Source organism: Ranitomeya variabilis, chromosome 2, assembly GCF_051348905.1.
Source record: "Ranitomeya variabilis isolate aRanVar5 chromosome 2, aRanVar5.hap1, whole genome shotgun sequence".
Classification (NCBI taxonomy): Eukaryota; Metazoa; Chordata; class Amphibia; order Anura; family Dendrobatidae; genus Ranitomeya; species Ranitomeya variabilis.
In genome coordinates, this window is record NC_135233.1 from 1,042,958,007 (window position 1) to 1,042,982,809 (window position 24,803).

General features: G+C 42.5%; 1 protein-coding gene across 4 annotated transcripts in view; it reads left to right on the forward strand.

Annotated features, from left to right (window-relative positions):
* LPIN1 (lipin 1) overlaps positions 1–24,803 on the forward strand; it is a 274,958-nt gene that overhangs the window by 233,681 nt on the left and 16,474 nt on the right. For all 4 annotated transcript variants that reach the window (XM_077291442.1, XM_077291443.1, XM_077291444.1 and 1 more), the window contains exons 10-15: positions 1,093–1,186; positions 6,841–6,910; positions 12,476–12,568; positions 15,141–15,220; positions 16,856–16,997; positions 23,877–24,025. In XM_077291442.1, coding sequence (XP_077147557.1) covers positions 1,093–1,186; positions 6,841–6,910; positions 12,476–12,568; positions 15,141–15,220; positions 16,856–16,997; positions 23,877–24,025 — 628 coding nt within the window. The remainder of the gene's footprint in view (positions 1–1,092; positions 1,187–6,840; positions 6,911–12,475; positions 12,569–15,140; positions 15,221–16,855; positions 16,998–23,876; positions 24,026–24,803) is intronic.

The following is a 24,803-nucleotide window of genomic DNA, read 5'->3' on the forward strand; positions in this document are numbered from 1 at the left end:
CAGGAACGCATGTAATACAGCGTCGGATTCAGGAGAACAGCGGCATCGACACCAGATAAAAAAAATATATAATATATCAATGGCAATTGACAAGTCCTCTTTAAAGGGGATTTCTTGGAAAAGGCAAACTCTCCTATATGTGGCAGCTATTATGGGATTACGTGGAATCGGGACCCTGCCATAATCCAAGACTGACTATAATACTCCCTGGAGGGATTATCCAATACAAGTATTATTTATTCACTATTTAATCGTACTATTATTATATTTATTAGTGTTAGTCATTTGTATTGTAATGTCCTCCGTATTCACACAATCTAAATAAGAATGATACGCTATGTACACCTCTGGACAGACTTTGCATTTAGGAAGCAAAGGAACAATAGAAAAAAAAGTTGAGCAACGCTCTAAATAGCTTTCAGAAAAAAAAGCTGCAATCTGGATAAAGATACTTAAATTCTGGCAGAGCTCTGATCGGTCTCTGCTCTCCCCTGCCCTTCTTTCAATGGTACAGATATAATGCAGGGACTGGTTTGTACACAGATTTTCACAGGTGAGAGGAGAGATGATATCTAAGGATGAGCAGAGAAAGCAGGCTAAAAAAAAAGCCCATGAGGAAATAAGTGCAGGATAGAAGCTGTGCTGATATATGAGCTCACATCCAGCCTATATTACTGTGAGAGACACTCTCACTAGAGAAAACTCGGAAACTTTGACTGGCTGAAAATTACATATTAGGGCGTCTGAATGAAAATCAGTCATAGAACAGCAGATACTTGTTTACAAGGTCATGGTTTTATTTCTGCTTAGAAAATAGAATGAAAATGAAATAATTCCTGCCGTTTTCACCACTGTGCCCATTTGTGAAAGTAGGAAAGGAATGCCTTCATTATTAATGCAGCACATTAACACAAAAACTTAAGGGAGCTAAGATTAAAAAATAAGAGATGAACTGCAGTACCATGCCTCACCTACCCAAAAGAGTGGCGCTGTTTCTGAAAAGGATTGACAAAATCCAATCTATGCCTAAAAACTATCAATATTTCTATATCTGTAACTTACATTCCATTTTTCACGTTTTTGTCTCCACAGAGCAGTTTATAGAGCAAGTAGTGACGTATCAGCAGTTTGTCGAGAATCCGGCAATCATTGATGATCCAAACCTAGTTGTGAAAATTGGAAATAAGTAAGTATTGATCAGATTAGGACTTAATTATTAGTAATCTGTATATTATTAAGAGCGGTTGAATTGTGCTACCCATGAATAAACCAAAAAAACTAGTCTCTAACCTGAAGCTGCTCTCACTCTGGGGAGGCAGTCGGCCAGTCGCTGCTGCGGCGCTCGTGTTGACGGTCTTGTCCGTGATGCACAAGCTCTTGAGACGGGTTTTATATTTACATTTATATATAGAGCTGCACAAACATTCCATTTTTTGCAGGAAACTACAAAGTAGGTAAAGAAAATGGACAGTACAGAAGAAAATTTCCACGAAAGTGAGCATTTATGGGATGTTTTGTGGGTGTTCCCAAGTATAAATCATTGAGTGGATCTTTAAAAATTCCAAAAAATGGGGATGCAGTTGTCAGGAGGTATGGAAAAGGAAGAATAGAAGCTTCAACCCTATATATATTCACACCACGACAATAGTGCCTCTGCTCTGTCATCCATGAATGGTCCTTTCTGGCTGGAACGTCAAAGGAATATAATCATCTGAAGCGGAAACGGCTCTGTATTCTGGAGCCAAACCTCACATATACCCATAGACCGTGACCAATATAAACCATTCTCATGTTGCTAGTAAAGATATCGAAGATATTCTGTGGTTACTATGGAAACAGTACTTTGCAAAAGTTGTCTACAATTTTTCTGCCACCACTGATGTCATTGGACACACTGATTATGTATAAAAAAGGGCCTTTCACCAGTTTGAGCATGCTAAATTGGTCACATCATGAAATAGACATAAATAAAACATAGTTTTTTATTCTTTAACTTCTCATTTCCATTTCAGTGATATTAGCTTGTCAGGCTTTGGTTCTAAGTTATGATAAGTCCAAGGTGAACGTTACTAGATCTTTGACTTTTTCCTCTGCATAAGGTTGACCAATCATAAACAGGTGCAGTCATGCAGGGGAGAAAAAGAACACGCCCCCAAAAGGTCAGAAGCACATTGTTTTTCCTGTGAGATTTAAAGACGTTGTCCACTACTTGGACAACTTCTTCTCATACCCCTCGCTTGGCCCCCATAAAATAATAAAGCTTATACTCACCTGCCATGCTGGCGCTGTTCCCGCGGTGTGAGCACTCTGTCTCACAGGGCTCCCGTGTGGTTGTTGTGACACGTGATGCTGGCGCTCAATCACCTCTGGCTTCACTGTCCCCGTTGCCTGTCGAATTGAACAGGAAGAAGAAGTCTGAGATCAACTGTAGCCTGGACTTCCTCCTCATGTCCGAGTCACATGTCACAATAGCAGCAGCGGAGCCCCGAGACCGAGAGTGCCAACACCTCTTGAACGGCGCAAAATACGGGAGGTGAGTATAGGTTTTATTATTTTATGAGGGCCAAACATTTGGATCAAGACGGGGTTGTCCTGGTAGTGATCAAGCCCTTTAATGATAGTCAGCCCTGCTCTAACGCTGATCTTTGCATCTACTGTGTAGAGTAGAGTGGAGCTGAGAGTGATTACAAACACCTCCATCTTTCATCTCACGGCAGTCAGTGTTGGGAGAGGGGGTTACACCAGAGCTGACAGCGTTGTAAGATGAGAGCTACAGAGGTGCTTGTAATCACATTCAGCTAGAGCTCTACTCCCTCTTCCCCCCAAACTGACTGCTGTGGGATGAAAGCGGAAGGTGTAATGACCCTCAGCTCTGCTCCATACTGCACAGTAGATGCAGAAATCAGGGCTGTCTATCATTACATCTCACAGGAGAAGTGATGATCTTTTGATCTTCTTTTTGTTGTTCATTTTTCCCCCCATGACTTCTCCTCCTTATGACTGGACAGCTTTATGCAGGGGAAAAAGTACACGCCCCCAAAGGATTTTTCGTAACTCCCTGTCGGAGTGAATATCTCCACAATGGAGAGGAGAAATTAAAAAATGTAAAGATTTTTTTTTACTCAGCTCTGTAGTAACTATGCTACGATTTTATGGTGTGGCCAGCTCAGCATGCTCAAACTGGTGAAAGTTTACTTAAAAAAAAAAAGACAGGAAATGTAGGGCTATAATCGATATTGTGCCTGTTTCCTTGAAAAATAGAAATTGTCATCTAAGGCAAACTTACTGCATGCATCTATACGCTGGAATCAATAATGGCACACAATGTAGAAGGCGCCTTCTATTGGCGACCAAATGTCGATGTATTAGAGGGGTTGTCCATGACTTTGATATCCATAACCTATTGGTATTGTATCTCAGCTACCAAAAAATCATTAGGAACCGATCTGCAGTACCCGACAGAGGGCCCTAAATAGAGCATGGAGCTGTGATGTTCCAGCTCTGTACATCTATCCTCTACAGAAGCCACAAACATCTAATTGGTGGGGAGCCGGACCTCCAAATCTCCCGAAGTTAAGTTTGGGCAGATTTCGCTCAAATCACCTGTCAGATTCCATTTGATACAACTAAAATTAGGTCTGAATCGAAAGTGCACCGAAAAGACATTTATTATGCTACCAGGTCTCTCCGTGATGATCCAAACGCAAAATAAGAGGGGAGGGAAGAGGTTAAAGAATAATGAAAAATTATAGTTGCCTGTCCTAGGCCTTCCCCTCTTCTGTCATCACAGATCCCGACTTAGTATTCTGTTTCTTCCCTACCATCTTGGGATGTCATGCGGTGCCGTAGGGCATGACGCCAATCATTGACGTGTACTGCCCCAGGTACTACCAATGCTATGCGTCACACCCCACGTGACCTAGATTTCTGTAAATTCACTCACTAAAAATTTGAATTCCGGAGAATCCAAAATTTGGGGAAATTGGTAACTAATTTCTGATGAATTGATTTTTTAATCTCTACCAAGGATAGGTCATTAGTATCGAAGACCTGGAAAACCCTTTTTAATGAGGAACTGTCATTTTATTGTATTGTTCCAATAAATTAATAATACATGTGAAAATATGCAACGTTGTCATAGATCTCATTAGAGGAATCTCATCTGATCTCTCACTGTCAGTTCATGGGTAAAATCTGTCTTCAGAGAAAACAGATTTGTACTATTGCTGAGCTCGAGGTGACAATTGGTGCTTATAAGACTATAGAGGAGGGAGGAGCTGTATGTGACAGTTGATGCTTATAAGACTATGGAGGAGGGAGGAGCTGGAGGTGACAGTTGGTGCTTATAGGACTCTATGGAGGAGGGAGAAACTGTAGGTGACAGTTGGTGCTTATAAGACTCTATGGAGGAGGGAGGAGCTGGAGGTGACAGTTGGTGCTTATAAGGCTCTATGGAGGAGGGAGGAGTTGGAGGTGACAGTTGGTGCCTATAAGATTCTATGGAGGAGGGAGGAGCTGAAGGTGACAGTTGGTGCTTATAAGACTCTATGGAGGAGGGAGGAGCTGGAGGCGACAGTTGGTGCCTTAAGGCTCTATGGAGGAAGGAGGAGCTGGAGGTGACTGTTGGTTCTTATAAGACTCTATGGAGGGGGGAGGAGCTGGAGGTTACGGTTGGTGCCTATAAGGCTCTATGGAGGAGGGAGGAGCTGGAGGTGACAGTTGGTGCTTATAAGGCTCTATAGAGGAGGGAGGAGCTGGAGGTGACAGTTGGTGCTTATAAGACTATGGAGGAGGGAGGAGCTGGAGGTGACAGTTGGTGCTTATAAGACTCTATGGAGGAGGGAGGAGCTGGAGGTGACAGTTGGTGCCTATAAGGCTCTATGGAGGAGGGAGGAGCTGGAGGTGACAGTTGGTGCTTATAAGGCTCTATGGAGGAGGGGGGAGCTGTAGTTGACAGTTGGTGCTTATAAGACTCTATGGAGGAGGGAGGAGCTGGAGGTGACAGTTGGTGCCTATAAGATTCTATGGAGGAGGGAGGAGCTGGAGGTGACAGTTGGTGCCTATAAGGCTCTATGGAGGAGGGAGGAGCTGGAGGTGACAGTTGGTGCTTATAAGACTATGGAGGAGGGAGGAGCTGGAGGTGACAGTTGGTGCCTATAAGACTCTATGGAGGAGGGAGGGGCTGGAGGTGACAGTTGGTGCTTATAAGGCTGTATAGAGGGGAGAGGAGCTGGAGGTGACAGTTGGTGCTTATAAGGCTCTATGGAGGAGGGAGGAGCTGGAGGTGACAGTTGGTGCCTATAAGATTCTATGGAGGAGGGAGGAGCTGGAGGTGACAGTTGGTGCTTATAAGGCTCTATGGAGGAGGGGGGAGCTGTAGTTGACAGTTGGTGCTTATAAGACTCTATGGAGGAGGGAGGAGCTGGAGGTGACAGTTGGTGCCTATAAGATTCTATGGAGAAGGGAGGAGCTGGAGGTGACAGTTGGTGCCTATAAGGCTCTATGGAGGAGGGAGGAGCTGGAGGTGACAGTTGGTGCTTATAAGACTATGGAGGAGGGAGGAGCTGGAGGTGACAGTTGGTGCCTATAAGACTCTATGGAGGAGGGAGGAGCTGGAGGTGACAGTTGGTGCTTATAAGGCTGTATAGAGGAGAGAGGAGCTGGAGGTGACAGTTGGTGCTTATAAGGCTCTATGGAGGAGGGAGGAGCTGGAGGCGGACACGGAAATTTTGTTGCAAGTTTTTCTGAATGAAAATTCCACTGTAAGCAATAAATTGGAACAGAGTTTTGAACTCCCTAAAATTAAGTGATTTATTGCATCATCTCTCTTCCTCTGAGACCTCAGCAATATTTGAGACCTGTATCACATAGATCCTGAATACTGTTGACATTTTTCTCAATGGGGTCATTTACATAACTTTTTAGTGAATTCCAGCGGTTAATGGAGATATCGCTGTTCTTGGTCATGACATTGTGGTCCTAAAATGCACCTGCCTAAGAATCACAGCTGCCTTTTGCCACCACTAAGGGGCAGTTGTGTATTCGGCTGTACAATATATGACTCTTATTGGCTGCTGCATATCGATTATCTATTTTTCCGGTCTTATGTTTGTGTGGTGGGACACGGGAATTGTTCTTTGTCCTAAGTGTATAGAACTCCTCGTCCTTCTTAATCAGGAGAAACCTAAAATATTGATGCTGCCGATTTCGATGACAGAGTTGTAGAGGTGAAAGGGGCACATCGTGCCGTAGTCTATGAGGCCACTGACATCCGAGTGTTGAGTTTTGCAGGAGAAAGTTTTCATTGTTATAATTTATTCCTCACTTAATTAGAGATATTAGCAGTCATCAGTTTCCATAGCGACTGTGTAAAAATGCTGAGTTAGAGCGGTTGCTTCTAAAAAATAAAAAATTGATGCTGAAAAGTCTTATTTGACTTTTCCATCTCGGCGATCTGCGTCGTTTGCATATATGTAAACTAGCGATGAATAATTCATAGGACCGAACGTTGTTATTGTCATGTGCTCTGCTGACGGAGGCAATGCTTCACTACTTGACATGACCATTTTTTGGGGGGGTAGTAGGCCGGCTTGGACTGACCCACAGGAGAACAGGGGAATCCTCCGGTGGGCCCCTGTGCATGTAACTCAAATGTGGGGCCCTGGAGTTGGTCACTTGTGGCACCCCAGTCCGACACTGGTAGTAGGGTATCTTTTATTTATTTTTTTCATGTTTTTAACATATTCTTGCCTCCTGATGCACCACAGATCTTGATTTCTTTTGCATTCACTTCAGTTCTTCAGATATAGACGCCATCTAACCTCATGATTTCCTTCGCAGATACTACAATTGGCCAACAGCCGCCCCTGTTCTCCTGGCCATGCAGGCTTTCCAGAAACCTTTGCCTAAGGTAGGCATAAGCAAGACAGCAGATCCCGTCTCTATATATTATGTGTGGTTGATCACTAGTGTCCTGCCAGCTAAGGTACTAATATCACTGCTAATGACCGCCTGGCAAAACACCATAACTAACACATTTCCAACACTAACGTAAAGCGAGAACCACTTCCTCTTTTAGCTCCTCCCATAAAAGCTCTGATGATGTTGAATATAAGAGGGGAAGTGAGGACTTTTCCATTCGGCATCCAAATTTACTTAAAAGGCATGTTCACCCACATAACGTTTTCTCATGGATGTCCTCAGCAACCAGGTGGAAATATTCTATTTGAGGGCTTTGGCTCAAAAAAAAAAGTCATTTTTTTCCCAAAAATCTCTGTGTAAAATTACCCTTAATCGTGAATGTTTTTGGAGTAGAAACTGACCGGAGTTTTGATATTTGGAGAGATTCCGCTCCAAAAACTCCTAGAAAAATTCTGTTCGCTCATAACCTAAAGGAAAGATCTGAGCCAGGCACGTGTTTTTGGAAAGTCCTTAGGGTGTGCGTACTGGCCAACAGCCCTTATGTTCATAGGACCTTTTCGCTAACAGACCTGCAGAGGTGACATGAAAATTTGTACTGAAAGGCTAATCTGGGAGGTGTTCCCAGCCGCAAAAGGTGGTGGTGGGTCGTGGGGTTGGATGGGCATAACATGGCTCAAGACTTTGGATTCATTTGTTGGTACGTATGGGGATGTATATATTATTAATCCGATCTACTGAGCATTTTCAACTTATTTCAAGGGTTATTGCAAAGATAATAAATTATTTGATATTCATAGAATAATAATATCTTGCTGATCGCTGCAGGTTCGACTGCTGGAAAATCTCAAGAGTGCGGCTGTAGGATATAGGATACCTTACTATCTTAGGAATAACCCATTAAGATGAAAACCCCCTTTATGTTATATTGCACATATTGAATTTCTATAGTCTTCAAATTGTATAAGAATTTGTGATAGTTGGCATGTTTTACATAAAAATAGTAGGTCACTGATGTTGGAAGTTCATCGATGTGAGCGCTTAGCGTATACAGTGCTATTGATGTGCAGATTTAGCTAAAGAGGGTAAGGCTTTACCAAAGCAATGGGGTTTATACACACTTGATCAATGTCAACCAAATACTCTGACTCCGGTTGGTTTGGACTTAAGAGTAGTAGAGGGGTCTCCCAACTTTACCCCAACAAATGTTGTTTGGGTCAGGGAAGTAACAATATAACGCCTGACCCTTTTTGTTCCCCCAGTGGATAAGATGCTGCCAGAAGTGTCTGGCAGCTGCCTACTATGCTCTCTTCGCATGCACGCTCAGCTGAACGTGCATGTGTATGGTAGGGCTCTCTGGTATCTAAGGTGAATAATCACCTGTACAGTGCCTGATCTCTTACTGCAGACTTAGCAGTGGGTGGGGGGAGGCTCCTGGTGCAGCTGGTTGCTTTACAGCAAGAGACATGCAGACTAGACAAGTTGATTGGCCAAGCATGTCGATTTTCATGGGGTTGGATTACCATATAATGTTTATAGAAGTTTCCCTATTCAGAGTCCTGACTTTTCGCTGATGTTATTTGGGTTGATAGAAGGACTGGGCATGTTGAATAACTATGATTGAACATTTTGTTGCTGCAGTAGATAAACTGGCTAGAGTGCTCTCCTCATGAAGGACACATGAACTCTCATCTGGGCATGCTTGTGTGTGGGGAGATCAGAAGTCATAGCTCTTTCCTACCTGTATCTTCGGGGAATGGGCACCATCATTGTGTCTGGTCTATTGCAGACAGTGGGGGGAAACTTGTGCTGCAGCTGGTTACCTTACAGCCAGAGAGAGGCTGATGCAACCGTATGGAGACGGAACAATCATTAGTACGATCTGTCTCCATGCAGCCTGTAGGTTCTTGGCAGCACATCCCCCGTTTATACGGGCAATGTGCTGCCGATAACGATGATTTTTCTGCAGACATTATCGATCCAGTGTTTTGCTTGATGGCTGACCGGTGGCCTGTTTTACATGGGTCAATAAATGGGAAGAAGCATTTTTTTTATAAACCAACAACACATTTTGAAATCTCTTCTTAGCGATAAACCCTCATCATCCAGTCAAATAGCGAATTTTCACTTTTCAATCAACCTTTACAACGGGAATGATCCCGCAGACTTCCGTTGTTTTCCTGACTGCGGCAATGTCTCGAGCCGTGTTCTACTCGTGGCAAGGGATCTTGGTTTATGAGGTTAGAGACAAAATATTATTGCCGGAAAGAAAAGCTTTTTGCCGTTTCCTCCATTTGGTTGCCACTGGCGACGTATTATTCACGTATAAATATAATTGAGGTGTCCTATTGTCAGGCGCTTTTTCATCAGATGAGATTGGTCGCGCAGCAACATTTTCCATTAGAACGTGTTTTGTTTATGCGGAGAATAATAAGACATGAATCATGTAATTACCCATTATGGCTGAGCGCTATTCTTTCAAGGTGGTTAGAAATAGAATTATTTGTTTGCGAATGCTCCATTTTCCCAGAGCACAATGGTTGATTATCTAATCTTCAGGCTATGGCTATTCAAACAAGTTTAGTATTTATTCGGAGGCTGTTTACCAGCGCCGGATGGATCATACCCAACCATTTCTCTCTCCCAGAGTTTATTTATGATCGCAAATTATAATCTGAATTATTGCAAGAGGTGGAGCAAAAAACGTTGTCTTCTTTTATTGAATGTAAAATAGTAACAAGCAGCAAACAAATGCGTGTTTAAAGGGACGACGAGGAAATTGTGTTCCGGGCATGATATGGCGATGAATGCCACAGTATATCTCTGTTTGTATTTTCCATTAAATAAAATTCTTTAGAATTTTGTCATAGAACTGTGCAGTTCTTCTGTTATTCCTCCTGGAAAGCAGTGAACTGGGTGTTACCATTCTGTTTGTCAATAGACTTCCATTGAAGGAGAACTCACCACCTCTCATGGCAGCCTGTTCCACTCATTGATCACCCTCACTGTTAAAGTTTTTTCTAATATCTTATCTGTAGCTACTCCTTTTCAATAGATGATCCCGCTGCACTGTGACATATTTGTAGACAGCTATTAAGTCTCCTCATTTTTCCAAGTTAAACATTCCCAGATCCTTTAACCGTTCCTCGTAGGACATAGTTTGCAGTCTGCTCACCATCCTGGTAGCTCTTCCTTGAACTTGCTCAAGTTGTGTATACTTCTGACCACATTCCGACTAGACATGTCCGGCCTCTATCAATACACTTGCACCAAGCAAGACCACATAAGTCTAGTTGGAATGTGACCGAATGAATGTAAATTACATAGTTCGGGGTATGTGCCCATCGCTTCTGGAGGCATTCCAGAGAATCCTCACAGTGTGCAGTGCATGCAATGTGAGTATTCACAAGTCGGCAGTCACATAAAGTGATTCCAAGCCTGGACAACCCCTTTAAAGGCATTCAAGAGGCTTTTGAGAGTTGTGGTCATGATAACCACGGCTGGTATGGAAATCACGGACATGTGAATGCATCCTCGGAGAGACTCGGAGTGAGATACACACTCTATCGGCCCCTGCATTGGGTACAACACAATACAAAGTTCTAAGAAACTCGGAAAAACCAATTGGATTCCCATCTGTTGGCCAGCTGACATCACTTGTCTATGGTCCGTAGGGGAAAAGGCGTGACTCCAGGCTTTCGTTAAACTTGTGATGTCTTTTATTATTTTACCATTATTATCATGTATGGAGTATGACCAGGCCATGTTTTAGAGCACAAATGAGCAACCTCTGACCCAGGAGACACACGTGGCCCATAATGCCATTCTATGTGGCCCCTAGCAATCTGGAAATGAGTTTGTATGTGAGAGATTCATGGTGCATAGCTCAGGAACAGTGATGGGAAAGTTCTGGTTTAGCATGGTGTAGCCATCTCTGGGCTCCCATACATTATGAAGGTCCGTTGACCCCTATGTGGCGCTCTAATGAGAGGTCCAACCAAAGAGGTCTAACACTAGCCTCTTTACTTGAGTGATAGCTCACTGTCTGATTTCCTTGTCCGGTACCTGACGTCACACAAACAGTCAGCTATCAATCAAGCTAAAAAGAGTTGGTGCTGGGCGGAGAAACAACCTCAGGAGGCAGGGGCTTGTTAAAGGGTATCTGTCACAGGGTTTTTGGAATGTAATCTGAGAGCAGCATGATAAAGGGGCTGAGAGTAAGTGTCACTTACAAGGATGTGTTGCTAAAATAAAATCAGGGTGTTATCAGCAGATTATCCCTACAGGACTAGGTGTCTCGTGCCTCCCAGTCAACTGCTGTATGTAATCCCAGCCTCACCACAAATTATCAGTTTTCTGTCAATGTAAAATGTTCACAGAAAGCTGCCAAACAGTGTTGTGGCCAGGGCTATACAGGGCTCAGCATTCAGAGCACTGCTAGATCTGCAGCAGAGAAAACAGTGATTGTATCGAAATGACAGCAAGCAGTCCGGCAAGTGACACATCGCCGAAATCAGGGTCTTAGCTCCTACATCATGCTGCTCTCATATTACATAGCAAAAACATGGTGACAGATTCTCTTTAAGTGCTCAGTCATGTCCCCCTAGCACTTAATGCCTCATTTGCATATGGATTAACAAGCCAAATGCTGCGTTCCTGAAAAACAAGATAAATATTTGCCAAGTGGGAAGGTGCCATGGCACAGTTCATTGCAGTTGTGAGACAGGTTTCTTAGGACTTGAATCTTTTGTTCTACACGTGACGCAGATTGAGATCTTACCGTACCTAGATCATTTCTATAGGTTTGCCCAAATAAAAAGTTTGGATGAAGCAATGGAATGAAAAATTGTTATGAAGACATCCTGAGGAAGCAGGACCGGACTGGCCATTTGGCAATTCTGGCAAATGCCAGAAGGGCTGGTCAGGTTGTGGGCTGCCTTGTGTGCTACATTGTTAACAGAATCAATGTTCTCAATGCACCCATACTGTTATCATTTGTGACGGAGTACAAAGCCGGTCACTCCATCACTTACCTCAGCATGCCATGGGTATAATTAGAAATATTGGTCTTGTAGTAAATCTTCCTTTCCTCCATTCAGGGTAATATTAGTAATATATCCCATCTGGTTATTAAGGACGGGGACACCATGGGCCTGTGTGATTTCAAATGCCAGGGCTGAATTTCATCCACAGTCCGTACCTGTGAGGAAGTAATGAAAGAACGGCGCTCGCTCTGCCCAGATTCCCAATACTAACAGACTTTTATATGTTTTTATATTTTCTTCTTCTCATTCTCTTTCAAGTACTCGTGCTTTGATTACGTCTGTGCAGTGGTAGATTCCATTAGATTTTGTTTTTCTAGTCTCTGTGGCCAGCAGACAGTATGTATGTTTCTCATACACGTGCTTGCTTGCTTGCTTGCTTGTTGTTGCTTCACTGCTTTTTTTTACCTGTTACTTTTTTTTAGTTTTGTTTTACATTATCATTTTTATTCATTTAGATATTTCTGTTTTTTGCTTTCTTTTACGTTACTGTGGTCGCCGTGCATTTATCACAGGTTACTGTGGATACTCTGATGAGAGACAAGATGCCCAAAAAGGGTGGAAGATGGTGGTTTTCTTGGCGTGGAAGGAACAACAATATAAAAGTGGTAAGCAGTTGTTATCAGGCTCCCATTTTGTTTTGTTTTTTTTCCGTATAATTCGACAATGTGTGGCTTATGACTCAGAAATGTAAAGATTTATGCCCTAGAAGAGTAAATTGGTGGTCGGTAACCATATTCAGGTCTTATCTATTAGAGTAGAGAACGACTACTGAAGGCTCTGATCGCTCAGCCAACAGTTCTCTCCCAACTCCCCCATAAGTGTTCTCTATGAAAGAGTCGCTGCCAGGCTACTGTGGCATCAGCTTATTTCTGCACCTAAAAAAAGGATTGGCCAATGGAATTAAAGAGGCACTACCATCACAATTGTTATCCTCTTATTATATTGCAGTCATCATATTATATAGCACTTACAATTGCTCATTTTGCATTTCTACCCAGCTAAGGCTACTTTCACACTAGCGTTAACTGCATTCCGTCACAATGCGTCGTTTTGCCGAAAAAACGCATCCTGCAAAAGTGTTTGCAGGATGCGTTTTTTCACCATTGATTAACATTAAGCGACGCATTGTGACGGATTGCCACACGTTGCACCCGTCGTGCGACGGATGCGTCGTGCAGCGGCGGACCGTCGGGACCAAAAAACGCTACATGTAACGTTTTTTGCTCACGACGGCCGGAACTCCGCCCCCGCCTCCCCGCACCTCACAATGGGGCAGCGGATGCGCTGGAAAAATGCATCCGCTGCCCCCGTTGTGCGGCGGAGACAACGCTAGCGTCGGGAACGTCGGCCCGACGCACAGCGACGGGCCGAGCCCGACGCTAGTGTGAAAGTAGCCTAAGTCTTCTCTTTTCCATTAGGTCTATGACATCACGTGATTAAAAACTGACTAGCTAAATGCTCTATGTAGAAACAGGAGGTCTCTTCCCCCTGTATGAGTGATGAGTCACTGCAGAAGTCTGGAGCAAGAGGTGGAGGAGCGGCTGGGTCAGGAGTTGGAGAGGGGAATGATTTATGCAGGGAAGGAGACTTCCAGTTTCTACATAGAGTAGAGCAAAGAGAATTTACTGGGTAGAAAGGCAAAATGAGCAATTGTAAGTACACAGTGCTATAGAATATAATGATTGCAATATACTAATTTGATAAAAACTTTGTTGGAAGGAGGAGTGCTTCTTTAAGGCCCCCATGAACATTAGAGAAATGTTAGTTGAACTAGTCTATATTCCTAAATCGTCGGACCATCTAATGTGTATTGGGTCTTCCTGAGTCTCCCCTGACATCTGACGTAGGGGGAGATATGGATCTAGTAAGTCCCAGTTTGAATTGATGATCCTTTGTTCTCTTAAGAGATAATCCACTACCAGAGATTTCACAGAGGAGCTCACTCATCTCATGAAGAACACAGGAGCCCTTGGCAGAGCAATTGCTCCTGTGTAGGGGAAAGTCGGCCAAGATAGCTGCCAACTGAACTATCGGCCCAATATAATACCTAAAATGTAAGGAAGTTGCTTTACATTTTCGCTTGATCTCGCCAATATCAACGGCTTCAGCCAACTATAAACTAACGTGCCTTAAGCCCCTAATGATGGGCGTACCAGCTGATATTGATGGGTTTGGCCAACACTGTTATGGTGTATGGAGGGCACGGCCAACTAATATTGGGGGTGATGTCAATCGAGCATGTCTGATTTCAGTCTGCCAACTGCTTTCTTCTCCCAGAGATAAGCCACTGGCAGAGATGTCTGATAATTGTTTTCTCATAGAGAACATCAGAGCAGTCGGCCAAACTAGTATTCCTGTGTATGGGAGAGACGTTCAAATGGGTGTTGGCCAAACGATTGGCCGAAGTATCGCTCGGCAATAGCAATCTAATGTATATGGGGGCGTTAAGGCCAAAACATGCCCATGCACTTCAAGGGAAGAACCTTCTGTGTTCTATAAGATCTGTAATGCCGAATCTGTCCACCGGAGGCACTGCAGGGAAACTAACCACACTTGGTCACAGATTACAGCTGATTGCTAGAGGTCAAATCTAGAGGTAATCGCACAATATGTTTATTGTTGAAGGGCCTTTCCAACATCTTTAAAGGGAAGGCCTTTTCTCTTGACGTCATTAAGAGGCCAGAAAATTTTGCATAAAATAATCACAAGAGATAAGGAGGAAAATGAAAGAATTATTTTTAAAGATTGCGATTTGCGATATTTCAAAGAGAAAATCACGGAGGTCCTAAGGGAGGACTAATGCCATCAGAGGAATTAAATAATAAGGGACATGCAGGGTTACAAGGAGGCACCATGCTTATATATCTGATTTATACGATGACAAATATTAGGAAAGGTAACAGATTAATTTTCCATGATATTTCTTTCTTTGCCAGAGAACTTGGTTTGTACCATATCAGGTCCCTACTTGGTAAAGTGAATTCTAGTCTGGACCAGAATTTTTTTTTATTATCTCAGTTATAAATATTACATGCGCCATGATATTTAATGACTTGTTATAAATGATAAAACCTTGGACATCTGGATTTGTCATATTGTAAGCAAAGTGCCATATTTCTGTACCTTATAGCTTGCCCAAACCTTATAATAACTGGCTTAGCATCGGATTTTTATTAGGAGTCAAAGACAGAACAAGGATTAAGTGGAAAAGGTCCTTACCCTGGAGAACAAGCTGCCGGCAGTGGCATTGAGCAGAGGTAAGTCCTCAAGAAACGTTGCACCGATGGGTAAAGAAATATCTATTTTCACAATAATTAGTTTTTAGATCCACAGTTCTGCGCTGTTTAATTTCGTCACATACCATTATGTGGGTCTAGAGCATTAAATTCCCATCAGTCATGTCGACAACTTGCCGATCACAGGGGTCTCCGAACGAAAATCCCTTGTGATCAGCCTATTTTTAGGAGGCCTTCCAAAAAAAAGTAGTTTACTTACGATGGATAACTCCATTTAAAGGATATGTGTCATCAGAAAAAAATGACCTATTGTTTAATTTAGGTTTATGTTAAATGCATTTTTTTATGTTTTGCTAATGTGTTTTTTATCACTTTCTATATATATAATTTTTTTTTTCAATTTTCACCCTCACCACTAGGCCTAACTTAAGGCTCTTGTTGGATGCTTGGGTTCATGAACATTAGTGGCAATAGGTTGATGCCTACCCCGTTTGTGTGATAGATCTTGTGAAGGGAGGAGGAGGAGGCGAGCTGTAACATTACCTATTGGTTAATCCTGTCTTACTACTGTCTGTAATTCTATACCGTCCTTGTGATTCTATCTGTGATGATAATGAGACTGCTGAAAAGTCTTCTGTACCCAACAGAAAGTGTGAATCTAGTATTAGGATTAATGAACAGTGTACAAGATTTCTGATTTATTTATTTTTAATTTATATAGAGATGTGAAAAATTGAAAAAAAAAGCGTAAAAATAAAACTAATTAGCATGAAAACCTCATTTAAAAAAAATGAGTGTAATTTTCTGATGTCGCATTTCCTTTAAAGTGCATGTTTCGAGAACAGCTGGTAGCTGCTTTTATCATTTTGTCATTTATCTGAGTGACTCAAATAGACGTCATAACCAAAAGTCAAAACTGTAGAGCTATACGGTATATTAAAGATTTGATTCAGTATTTAGCTACTTTTTCCACAATTGCTGCCAGGACTCCTAAAGGAAGCCAGGTAGTCCTGCTCCCAACGTCCAAAAAGAGTGATTGACAGGTTGGCTTGTGTACAGATTTGAGGGACTCCTTTAACCTAGTGGCAGCTGCTGGATGTCTCCATACTTGGAAATTAGACTATCATAGCAAAAAAAAACTAGGCTCCAACTGTTATAAAATGAATATTCTTTAAATAAATCGTCTCGGAATGTTGAACCTAAAAATGGTCGGGTGTTAACATGGTGACTATGTACTTTAAGGGCAAGATGGAGATTGTCATTAAAAGGTTAATTTCTGTGCAATCCACTCTCTTTTTTTTTTCTCCCTCCGCTTTTAAGGCTGGCAGGATCCCTTGACTGTAAAGCAATGTAATCTGATTACCATTCAGACAGGGTTATTTTTACTCCATATGATTCATAGAACGTATCACATCTGAGTGCTGGGTATTATAGGAAACCCTATTCTCAATGGAAGGAGTCTGGTATGAATGAAGGATCAAGTCCGGCTCGCACATCGACAGTTTAACATTCAGGTTTACGGTATCTTCCCCGGAGACGACGCTTTCGATAGACAATCAATTAATGCACTCAACGAGTCAGAGCAAATGTATTTTATGAGCCCTTGGCCAAATGCATTTTCCGGTTGATCACGTCATCTTCCTGTGCTTGTTCCAGAATGAAGGATGAATCGTCGTCCAGCGACGAGGACCCCAGAGGAGCCAAGCAGAATATAGGCTCCATGCAATCGAACCAAAGCCACCTTTCATCATCTGGTGTTACGTACAAGAAGACGCTACGGCTGACCTCCGACCAGCTTGTGAGTGCCGGATACATGACTATTTCCAGCAGTATGCTGTATTATTAGACTGCACCGTAAGCCGTCATTATGTCTCTGGGCATGCGGACGGATCAAGTCTATGTGTAACGATGGGCTGATTACGGCATCTCTTCCGTAGATTTATAGCCCATGATGAGTCTAGTTGACCCTTTCAAAGGAACCTGTTGGCACATTTTGGAAGTAGTAGTCTGGTGCCAGTCATGGGAAATCTGATGTAGAAGGCATATGCAAAACAGTCTGGAAGTGCACAGGGGGCGTGTCACTGTTTACCCTAAGTGCATTCACACGCCCACCGCACTTCCATCCTGATTATCATAACTCTTCTATATTAGATTTCTCATAGCTATCACAACGGATCTCTGCAAAACAAAGGAATACACTTTATTGGGGAGTGAAGTGTAATATATTAGTTTCCCTACTTCCATATGTGAAAATGTGCTGATAGGTTCTATGTAATGAAATTAGAAGCAATGTTTCCAGAAAGGAAATTTATATTTATAATTTTAAAGGGAATGTTGTATATACAGTGCCATCTTTGGATGGCATGGTGTAAAGAAGGAGAAGCTGTGCAGAAAGATATAGAGGCTTGTTTGAAAAGTTTCCGTAAAACTTGTATTATATACATAGAAATCCCTGGGGTTTGAATGCATGAGTCCAGTGGGAGGCTCGGAATCATCAAGGTGTTTTTGACTAGTGTTTAGACTACTGGCATAGAACGCCTTCAAATGTCACAACAGTTTTGCACAACGTGAAGTTGCGCCAAAAAATTACCAAATTTGGGCATTTTCCCTCCAGTTTTAGCTTCATCGGTTAAGGTGGGCATGGCTTGAACTGGACGGGGCGTGTCGAATTCCATAATAATAATAATGATAATTTTATTTATATAGCGCCAACATATTCCGCAGCGCTTTACAAATTATAGAGGGGACTTATACAGACAATTGACATTACAGCATAACAAAAATCACAGTTCAAAACAGATACCAGGAGGAGTGAGGGCCCTGCTCGCAAGCTTACAAACTATAGGAAAAAGGGGAGACACGAGAGGTGGATGGTAACAATTGCTTTCGTTGCTCGGACCAGCCATAGTGTAAGGCTCTGGTGTTCATGTAAAGCTGCATGAACCAGTTAACAGCCTAAGTATGTAGCAGTACAGACACAGAGGCTATTAACTGCATAAAGTGTATGAGAACATGATGCGAGGAACCTGATTAAGGTTTAAGGGTTTTTAATGGGCCACACAGGGATAGTTAGGTTAATGCGTTGAGGCGGTAGGCCAGTCTGAACAAACGCTTAAAACTGGGGGGCTTGGGGATTAATCTTACTAACCTGGGTAGTGCATTCCAAAGAATTGGCGAAGCACGTGAAAAGTCTTGGAGACGGGAGCAGGAGGTTCTGATTATTGAGGATGCTAACCTCAGGTCATTAGCAGAACGGAGAGCACGGGTAGGGTGGTAGACTGAGACCAGGGAGAAGATGTAGGGTGACGCTGAGCCATGGAGTGCTTTGTGGATGAGGGTAATAGTTTTGTACTGGATTCTTGAGTGGATGGGTAACCAGTGTAATGACTGGCACAGGGTAGAGGCATCGGTGTAACGGTTGGTGAGGAATATAATCCTGGCAACAGCATTCAGGACAGATTGGAGCAGGGAGAGCTTGGTAAGAAGGAGGCCAATTAAGAGAGAGTTATAATAGTCCAGACGAGAATGAATGAGTGAAACAGTAAGAGTTTTTGCAGTGTCGAATGTAAGAAAAGGGCGAATTCTAGAAATGTTTTTGAGATGCAGATAAGAAGAGCGAGCCAATGATCGGATGTGGGGGGTGAAGGAAAGCTCAGAATCAAGGATGACCCCAAGGCAGCGGGCATGTTGCTTGGGAGTAATGGTGGAACCACACACGGAGATGGCAATGTCAGGCAAAGGTAGGTTAGTAGAGGGAGAGATCACGAGGAGTTCAGTTTTTGACAGGTTCAGTTTCAGATAGAGGGAGGACATGATGTTAGAGACAGCGGTAAGACAATCACTGTTGTTTTCTAAAAAGGCAGGCGTGATATCAGGAGAAGAAGTGTATAATTGGGTGTCATCAGCTTAGAGATGGTACTGGAAACCAAATCTACTGATTGTTTGTCCAATAGGGGCAGTATACAAAGAGAAGAGGAGGGGGCCTAGGACTGATTCTTGAGGAACCCCAACAGTAAGGGGAAGGTGAGAAGAGGAGGAACCAGCAAAAGATACAGTGAAGGAGCAGTCAGAGAGATAGGAGAACCAGGAGAGAACGGTGTCTTGAGGCCGATGGAGCGGAGCATAGTGAGGAGTAACTGATGATCCACAGTATCGAATGCTGCGCAGAGATCCAAGAGAATTAGCATGGAGTAGTGACCATTAGATTTAGCTGTTAGTAGATCATTAGAGATTTTAGTGAGGGCAGTTTCAGTACAGTGTAAAGAGCGGAAACCAGATTGAAGAGGGTCGAGAAGAGTCATCTGAGAGATAGCGGATAAGACAGGAGTGGACCAGGTGTTCGAGGAGTTTAGAGATGAAGGGAAGATTAGAGACAGGTCTATAGTTAGCGGCACAGTTTTGATCGAGGGATGGTTTTTTAAGTAATGGTGTATGATGGCATGCTTAAATGAGGAGGGAAAAATACCAGAAGAGAGAGAAAGGTTGAATATTTTTGTTAGGTGAGAGGTGACACCCGGGAAAAGGGACTGGATGAGATGTGATGGAATGGCGAGAAGATGCAAGGAACCTGCTTACTTCTTCTTCAGTAACTGGTTCAAAGTCAGAGAGTGAACTAGATGCAGTGGGGGAGGGAGGACAGTGCATGGTATGAAGGGATTGGGAGATAATTTCCTGTCGAATGTGGTCAATTTTTTCTTTGAAGTAATTGGCCAGATCGTCAGCGCGGAGATCCGTGGTTGGGGCCTGCACTCTTGGGTTGAGTAGGGAATGGAAAGTGTCAAAGAGACGTTTAGGGTTATTGGACAGCGAGGTGATGAGGGTGTTAAAATAGGTTTGTTTGGAGAGGTGAAGGGCAGAGTTGTATGTTTTAAGCATAAACTTATAATGGATGAAATCTTCGGCTAGATTAGATTTTCTCCACAGACGTTCGGCGCCCATCCGATAAACCCATCAAATGTTGTGGCCTAACTTACGTCAAAAATGTTACTCCAGTTCATAACTGGAGTATTATTTCTGGCGAGGTGCCCACCACAGAAAAAATGTCCTCTTAATGAAATTGGTGCCTCTTACTCCTGCACACACATACTGGTTTATGGAAAAAACAGATTGTCTAAAACTTGTCTAAAACTTGGGAAACGAATTTAAAGCACACCTGACCTCTTACATAAAACTTCTAGAAAAGCATGGTCTTACTGCCATCATTCCATATAGCAAGATCAAACTGTTTTTGGAGAACATCCCAATCTTAACATGTCTGGAAATTCTCTCTCATGTTGTTGCTTTGCACTCACTCTTCAGTGATCAGATCCTCTTTACCATCATCATTAAAGTGCCTGAAACTTACTTTCCCTCACTTCTCAGTTTTCATTCCTCCTTCCATTGTCATCAAATGGCTTGACTGCCCTGAACTGTTGTCTACTGCCTGTTGTCAAGTGTAATCCATCTCCAGCAGCAGAGAATCCAAGATGGATTATAGATGGGGTGGGGAAGGATTCATTGTCTTTTTGTTACCCCCGTGTGCAGTTTCACAGATAATCCTTCCAAACCCCACCTGTAATCTGCCTTGAAATATCTTCTGCTGGAGATAGATTACATTTGACAACAGGCAGTAGACAGAAAGACAGACAGAAAGGAGTAACCTAGTGCTTGACATTTTGGAATTTGGTGAAATGATCAAGTTGGGAGAAATCTGCTAACAGAACACAGATTCATGTCGGTGGTTTTACAAAATACATAGGCAGCAGGATTTCAACTATTACTAGAAAAGAAAGACCTAATTTTCGTGAAAACTTTAATATTTCAAACCAAAATTGGTGCTAAAGTAAAAAATGGCAAACCTATTTTTGAGCACTTTGCTATATCTGCCCAGTGAATATTAGCTGCATTATAAAGATTGAGACAGGCGCAGAGAAATGGAGCCATTACCCTGAAAACAGAGGTACTTGTTATCTGAGGCTCACACTTTGTGAGTAGCGTGAGAAGTCTAGGTATAATTGGCCTGATGTTAGACGGGAGTGCATTAGGGATGTCCATTAGATGTATCAATGTACAACACAGGAAGTAAATTGGTTATGTCTGGTGAGAGAGGCCACAGCCAGTAATGAGTCACAATCGAATAAAATGTATCCTCGGAGTAAGGCGATTTACAAGAAGTGTTTGACGTGAGAAGCAAAAAAAAATGAATGAATGAAGAATGAATGGGTGATTGACAATAAAAAATTTAAGAAGGGTTAGAGTTCACGCACAATGGGGCATTTGTACCTGTCTAATTTTTACACATAATGAACTGTTAAAAATGTGCCAGATCTACCATAGGACTTACGCTGTTTGAGAAACTTTTTGCATTCTTGCACTGTCTAGTCTAAGTTTTGGTGCATTTTTGGTACACTGTGCTGCACTTTATACCATGCCTCGCTTCGCGTCCTCTCTTGTGAGTGCATGTCATAAAAGAAAGAAATCTGGTACATTTTAGCTTGGTAAATCTTCCGTAGGGCTCGTATAGCTCTGACGAGTGATTTCTGTCGTTTTTACAGATAGCGCTTGTCCCCATGTTATTCTATGTGGCTGTGACGATGTCCAACATTTTTCCTCAGACCGAGTCAAAAATCGCGGCATGCATGATTTGCCTCCAATATTCAGATGGCACTCGCCTATTCATATCTTCGGTTCCATGGAAAACATTGGACCGATTTTCACAACTGACATTATAGAGTAGGAAGAGAAACTTTTTTTTTTTCTCTCCACCTCTGAGAAAATTGGATCACACTCTGATCAGAGTCTGATCAGCTTAATCGGACCGATTTTGTCGGATGTGGAGAAAACTGTTGTGTGATCTGAGCCTTAATGTGCTGCCATAATGATCTTCTTCTGAGCCTCCATTTCTTAGCTCTTTCCATTTCTTAGCTCTTTTTCACATGTTTTTGGCATGTAGGAGGTATGATGGTGTTTCCTAGTGAATATTGATGTATGTATATAAAATATGTAGCACCAATTTGTGTAATAGACTCGGTCATTTTAAAAGTGCAGTTCACCTTCAGCCCTTTCCACCAACATGGCCAGAAGAGAGCCCACTGGTCTACATACAATGCCAAATGTCGTAGATAGCCTAGTCTGGTCAACTCTTCCCATACTAAGCTATCTACCTCATATGATGTAATGTGTGCTTCCATAGCACTTTACTTCCCTAGTCGGGTACTTGAGGCCAGATTTATTCCAAAGACACTGGGTTACTGGATTTCGTTGGGTGAAAGGCCTTAATGTTGGCCAAACATCAGTGTTCCTACAGTTTGACTCTTAGTGTCTTAAAGAGGTAGTCTCATACAGTCATCCCCTCCATCTACATGTCATATTAGTCCCATATATACATGACCCCATGTATAAACCAGAGCTTATTGGCGCGGCCACCCTGGAGTACTACACTTTCCATAGAGCAGATTCACTATCTGAGGGGCCGTGGTCTCCTTAGGCAAAGTTCTCCTCTGGCTGTTGATATTAGAAAGGATTTCAAGGCTTCTCCCCCCGCCAAAAAAAAAAAAAAAAAACTCGTGACAAAATGATTTTGTAATAGTATGTTGGCCGTGTAGATGGGCCAATAATTGAGCAATGGGCTTTCCTAGGAACAGTCGTTCACAACTAGCATCTAAACAAGCCAGCAACCACTTAAACGAACAAAATGCAAGTTTGTTAGACGCTCTGATGTTTAGGCTGCATTCACGATTTGTGGCCGCATTGCATTTTTTTCCTCAATTATCATTTTTGTTGCAATTTAAAAAACAAAATACAATGTGGTAGACCTAATGGAAAAGAAAAGAATTTTTTGGGTAGAAAGACAAAATGAGCAATTGTAATTACACAGTGCTATATAATATGATGACTGCAATATATTAAGAAGATGAAATGTTGATGGGAGAAGGGCTTAAAAATGATCACATTGTCCCATGTTAGTAGGTGACGAGCTGCCAATAACACCATGTTCTATATGCAAAGAACAATCATATGCTGTGTACATACAGTAGACCAGTAAATGACCTCTGTTCAGCTTGTATATAGCCAAGTGACGGTCATCTAATGGTTTGGTTTGGCCCATCTTGGGTAATTGAGGCCGTCAGAGCCACATAACTTAAAAGGGTTGGCCTACAAGCAAAATAGCTTGCCTCTCCAGGAAATCATGAGAACATGGGTCCCGCATCCTTCATTTGAATAGAGCGTAGGTCACTTCTGCATACGCGTGGTAGATTGCGCTATTTTCTTAAGTCTCCTAAATGTTGAATGGTGCAGTGGTGCTCATAAGAGACTCTGCTCTATTCTGATGGGGGACAGTTCTTGTGATTGGGGACTCGCCTCTTGATTTATTGTACATAACTGATGTCTAAGAACGATGTTCAGTTCACATATTCTAGCTATAAATTTGGTATTTGTAGGATTGCGATAATGTTCTCCTACTGTCGACTTGTTTTCCAAAAACTTTTATTCCCAACAGCCTGAGCAAAACTAATTGCTGTGTACTATCATGTACTCAATACACAAAATTGTCTAAAAAAACCTCTAAATGATATCTGTTCAACCGCCGAGAGGTTCTCCGGCCCAGACTAATTTTCAGGCGTTGTTATACCCAAGCCTGCGTTGACGCTGGGCCGATGGTGGATTGTGTTCTGACTCTAATTATATTCTATTTCAGAAAAGTCTGAAGCTGAAAAACGGCCCAAATGATGTTGTGTTTAGCGTTACCACTCAATACCAGGGGACGTGTCGCTGTGAGGGCACCATTTACTTGTGGAATTGGGATGATAAAATCATCATTTCTGATATTGATGGAACAATTACCAGGTGAGTTCTTTGTCAAGTTCGGTGTTACTTGCGGGGGGACGTGGTGCGAGCGGAATGTGCTGCTTCTATTACCGTCCTTTAATTGCCTTTTTAGAAAGTGTGTTGTGCCGGCTTCTATTCGTTTCTAGAATTGATGGAAACTTTATGTCTTACAATTCCTTGTCTGCAGCTCCAAAACACAAATAAACATTAACGGTCTTGATAGGAACTTTGGAGAAACTTGACCAGCCAACTGGTGATAAGGTCATCCTCTATCGGAGAAGAAGAAGAAAGGATATTTTTTATTGTGTATGTTGTGACAGTATGAAATTCATTGTATTATTTCTACGTAAAAGATGCAATCGCCCCAGAGAATCTATCGCCCTTCCCTCTTTTTGGTCCAGATGTACGCCATTGTTCTGGCTATGGTGTTAGGAACCATAGTGGTTTTTTTATTTGGATACTACTACTCCTAGGCAGGGGTCACACTTGCGAGTGCAATGCGAGAAACTCGCACAAGTCTCTCGCCACAATACCACCGGCACTCGGGATCGGAGTGTGCAGCTGCATGTATTTCTATGCAGCCGCACGCTCCGTTCCCGAGTGCCGGGTATCGATGGGAGAGACTCGTGTGAGTTTCCCACATTGCACTCGCAAGTGTGACCCCGGCCTTATATTGTCTCTTTGGTGCTGGTATGAATTAATTGCATTATGCTATTGTAAGTAAAATACTATTACATTGCCAAAAGAATACCACCATACTGTGCCAAATGTGACATCAAACATCAAGTATTATACA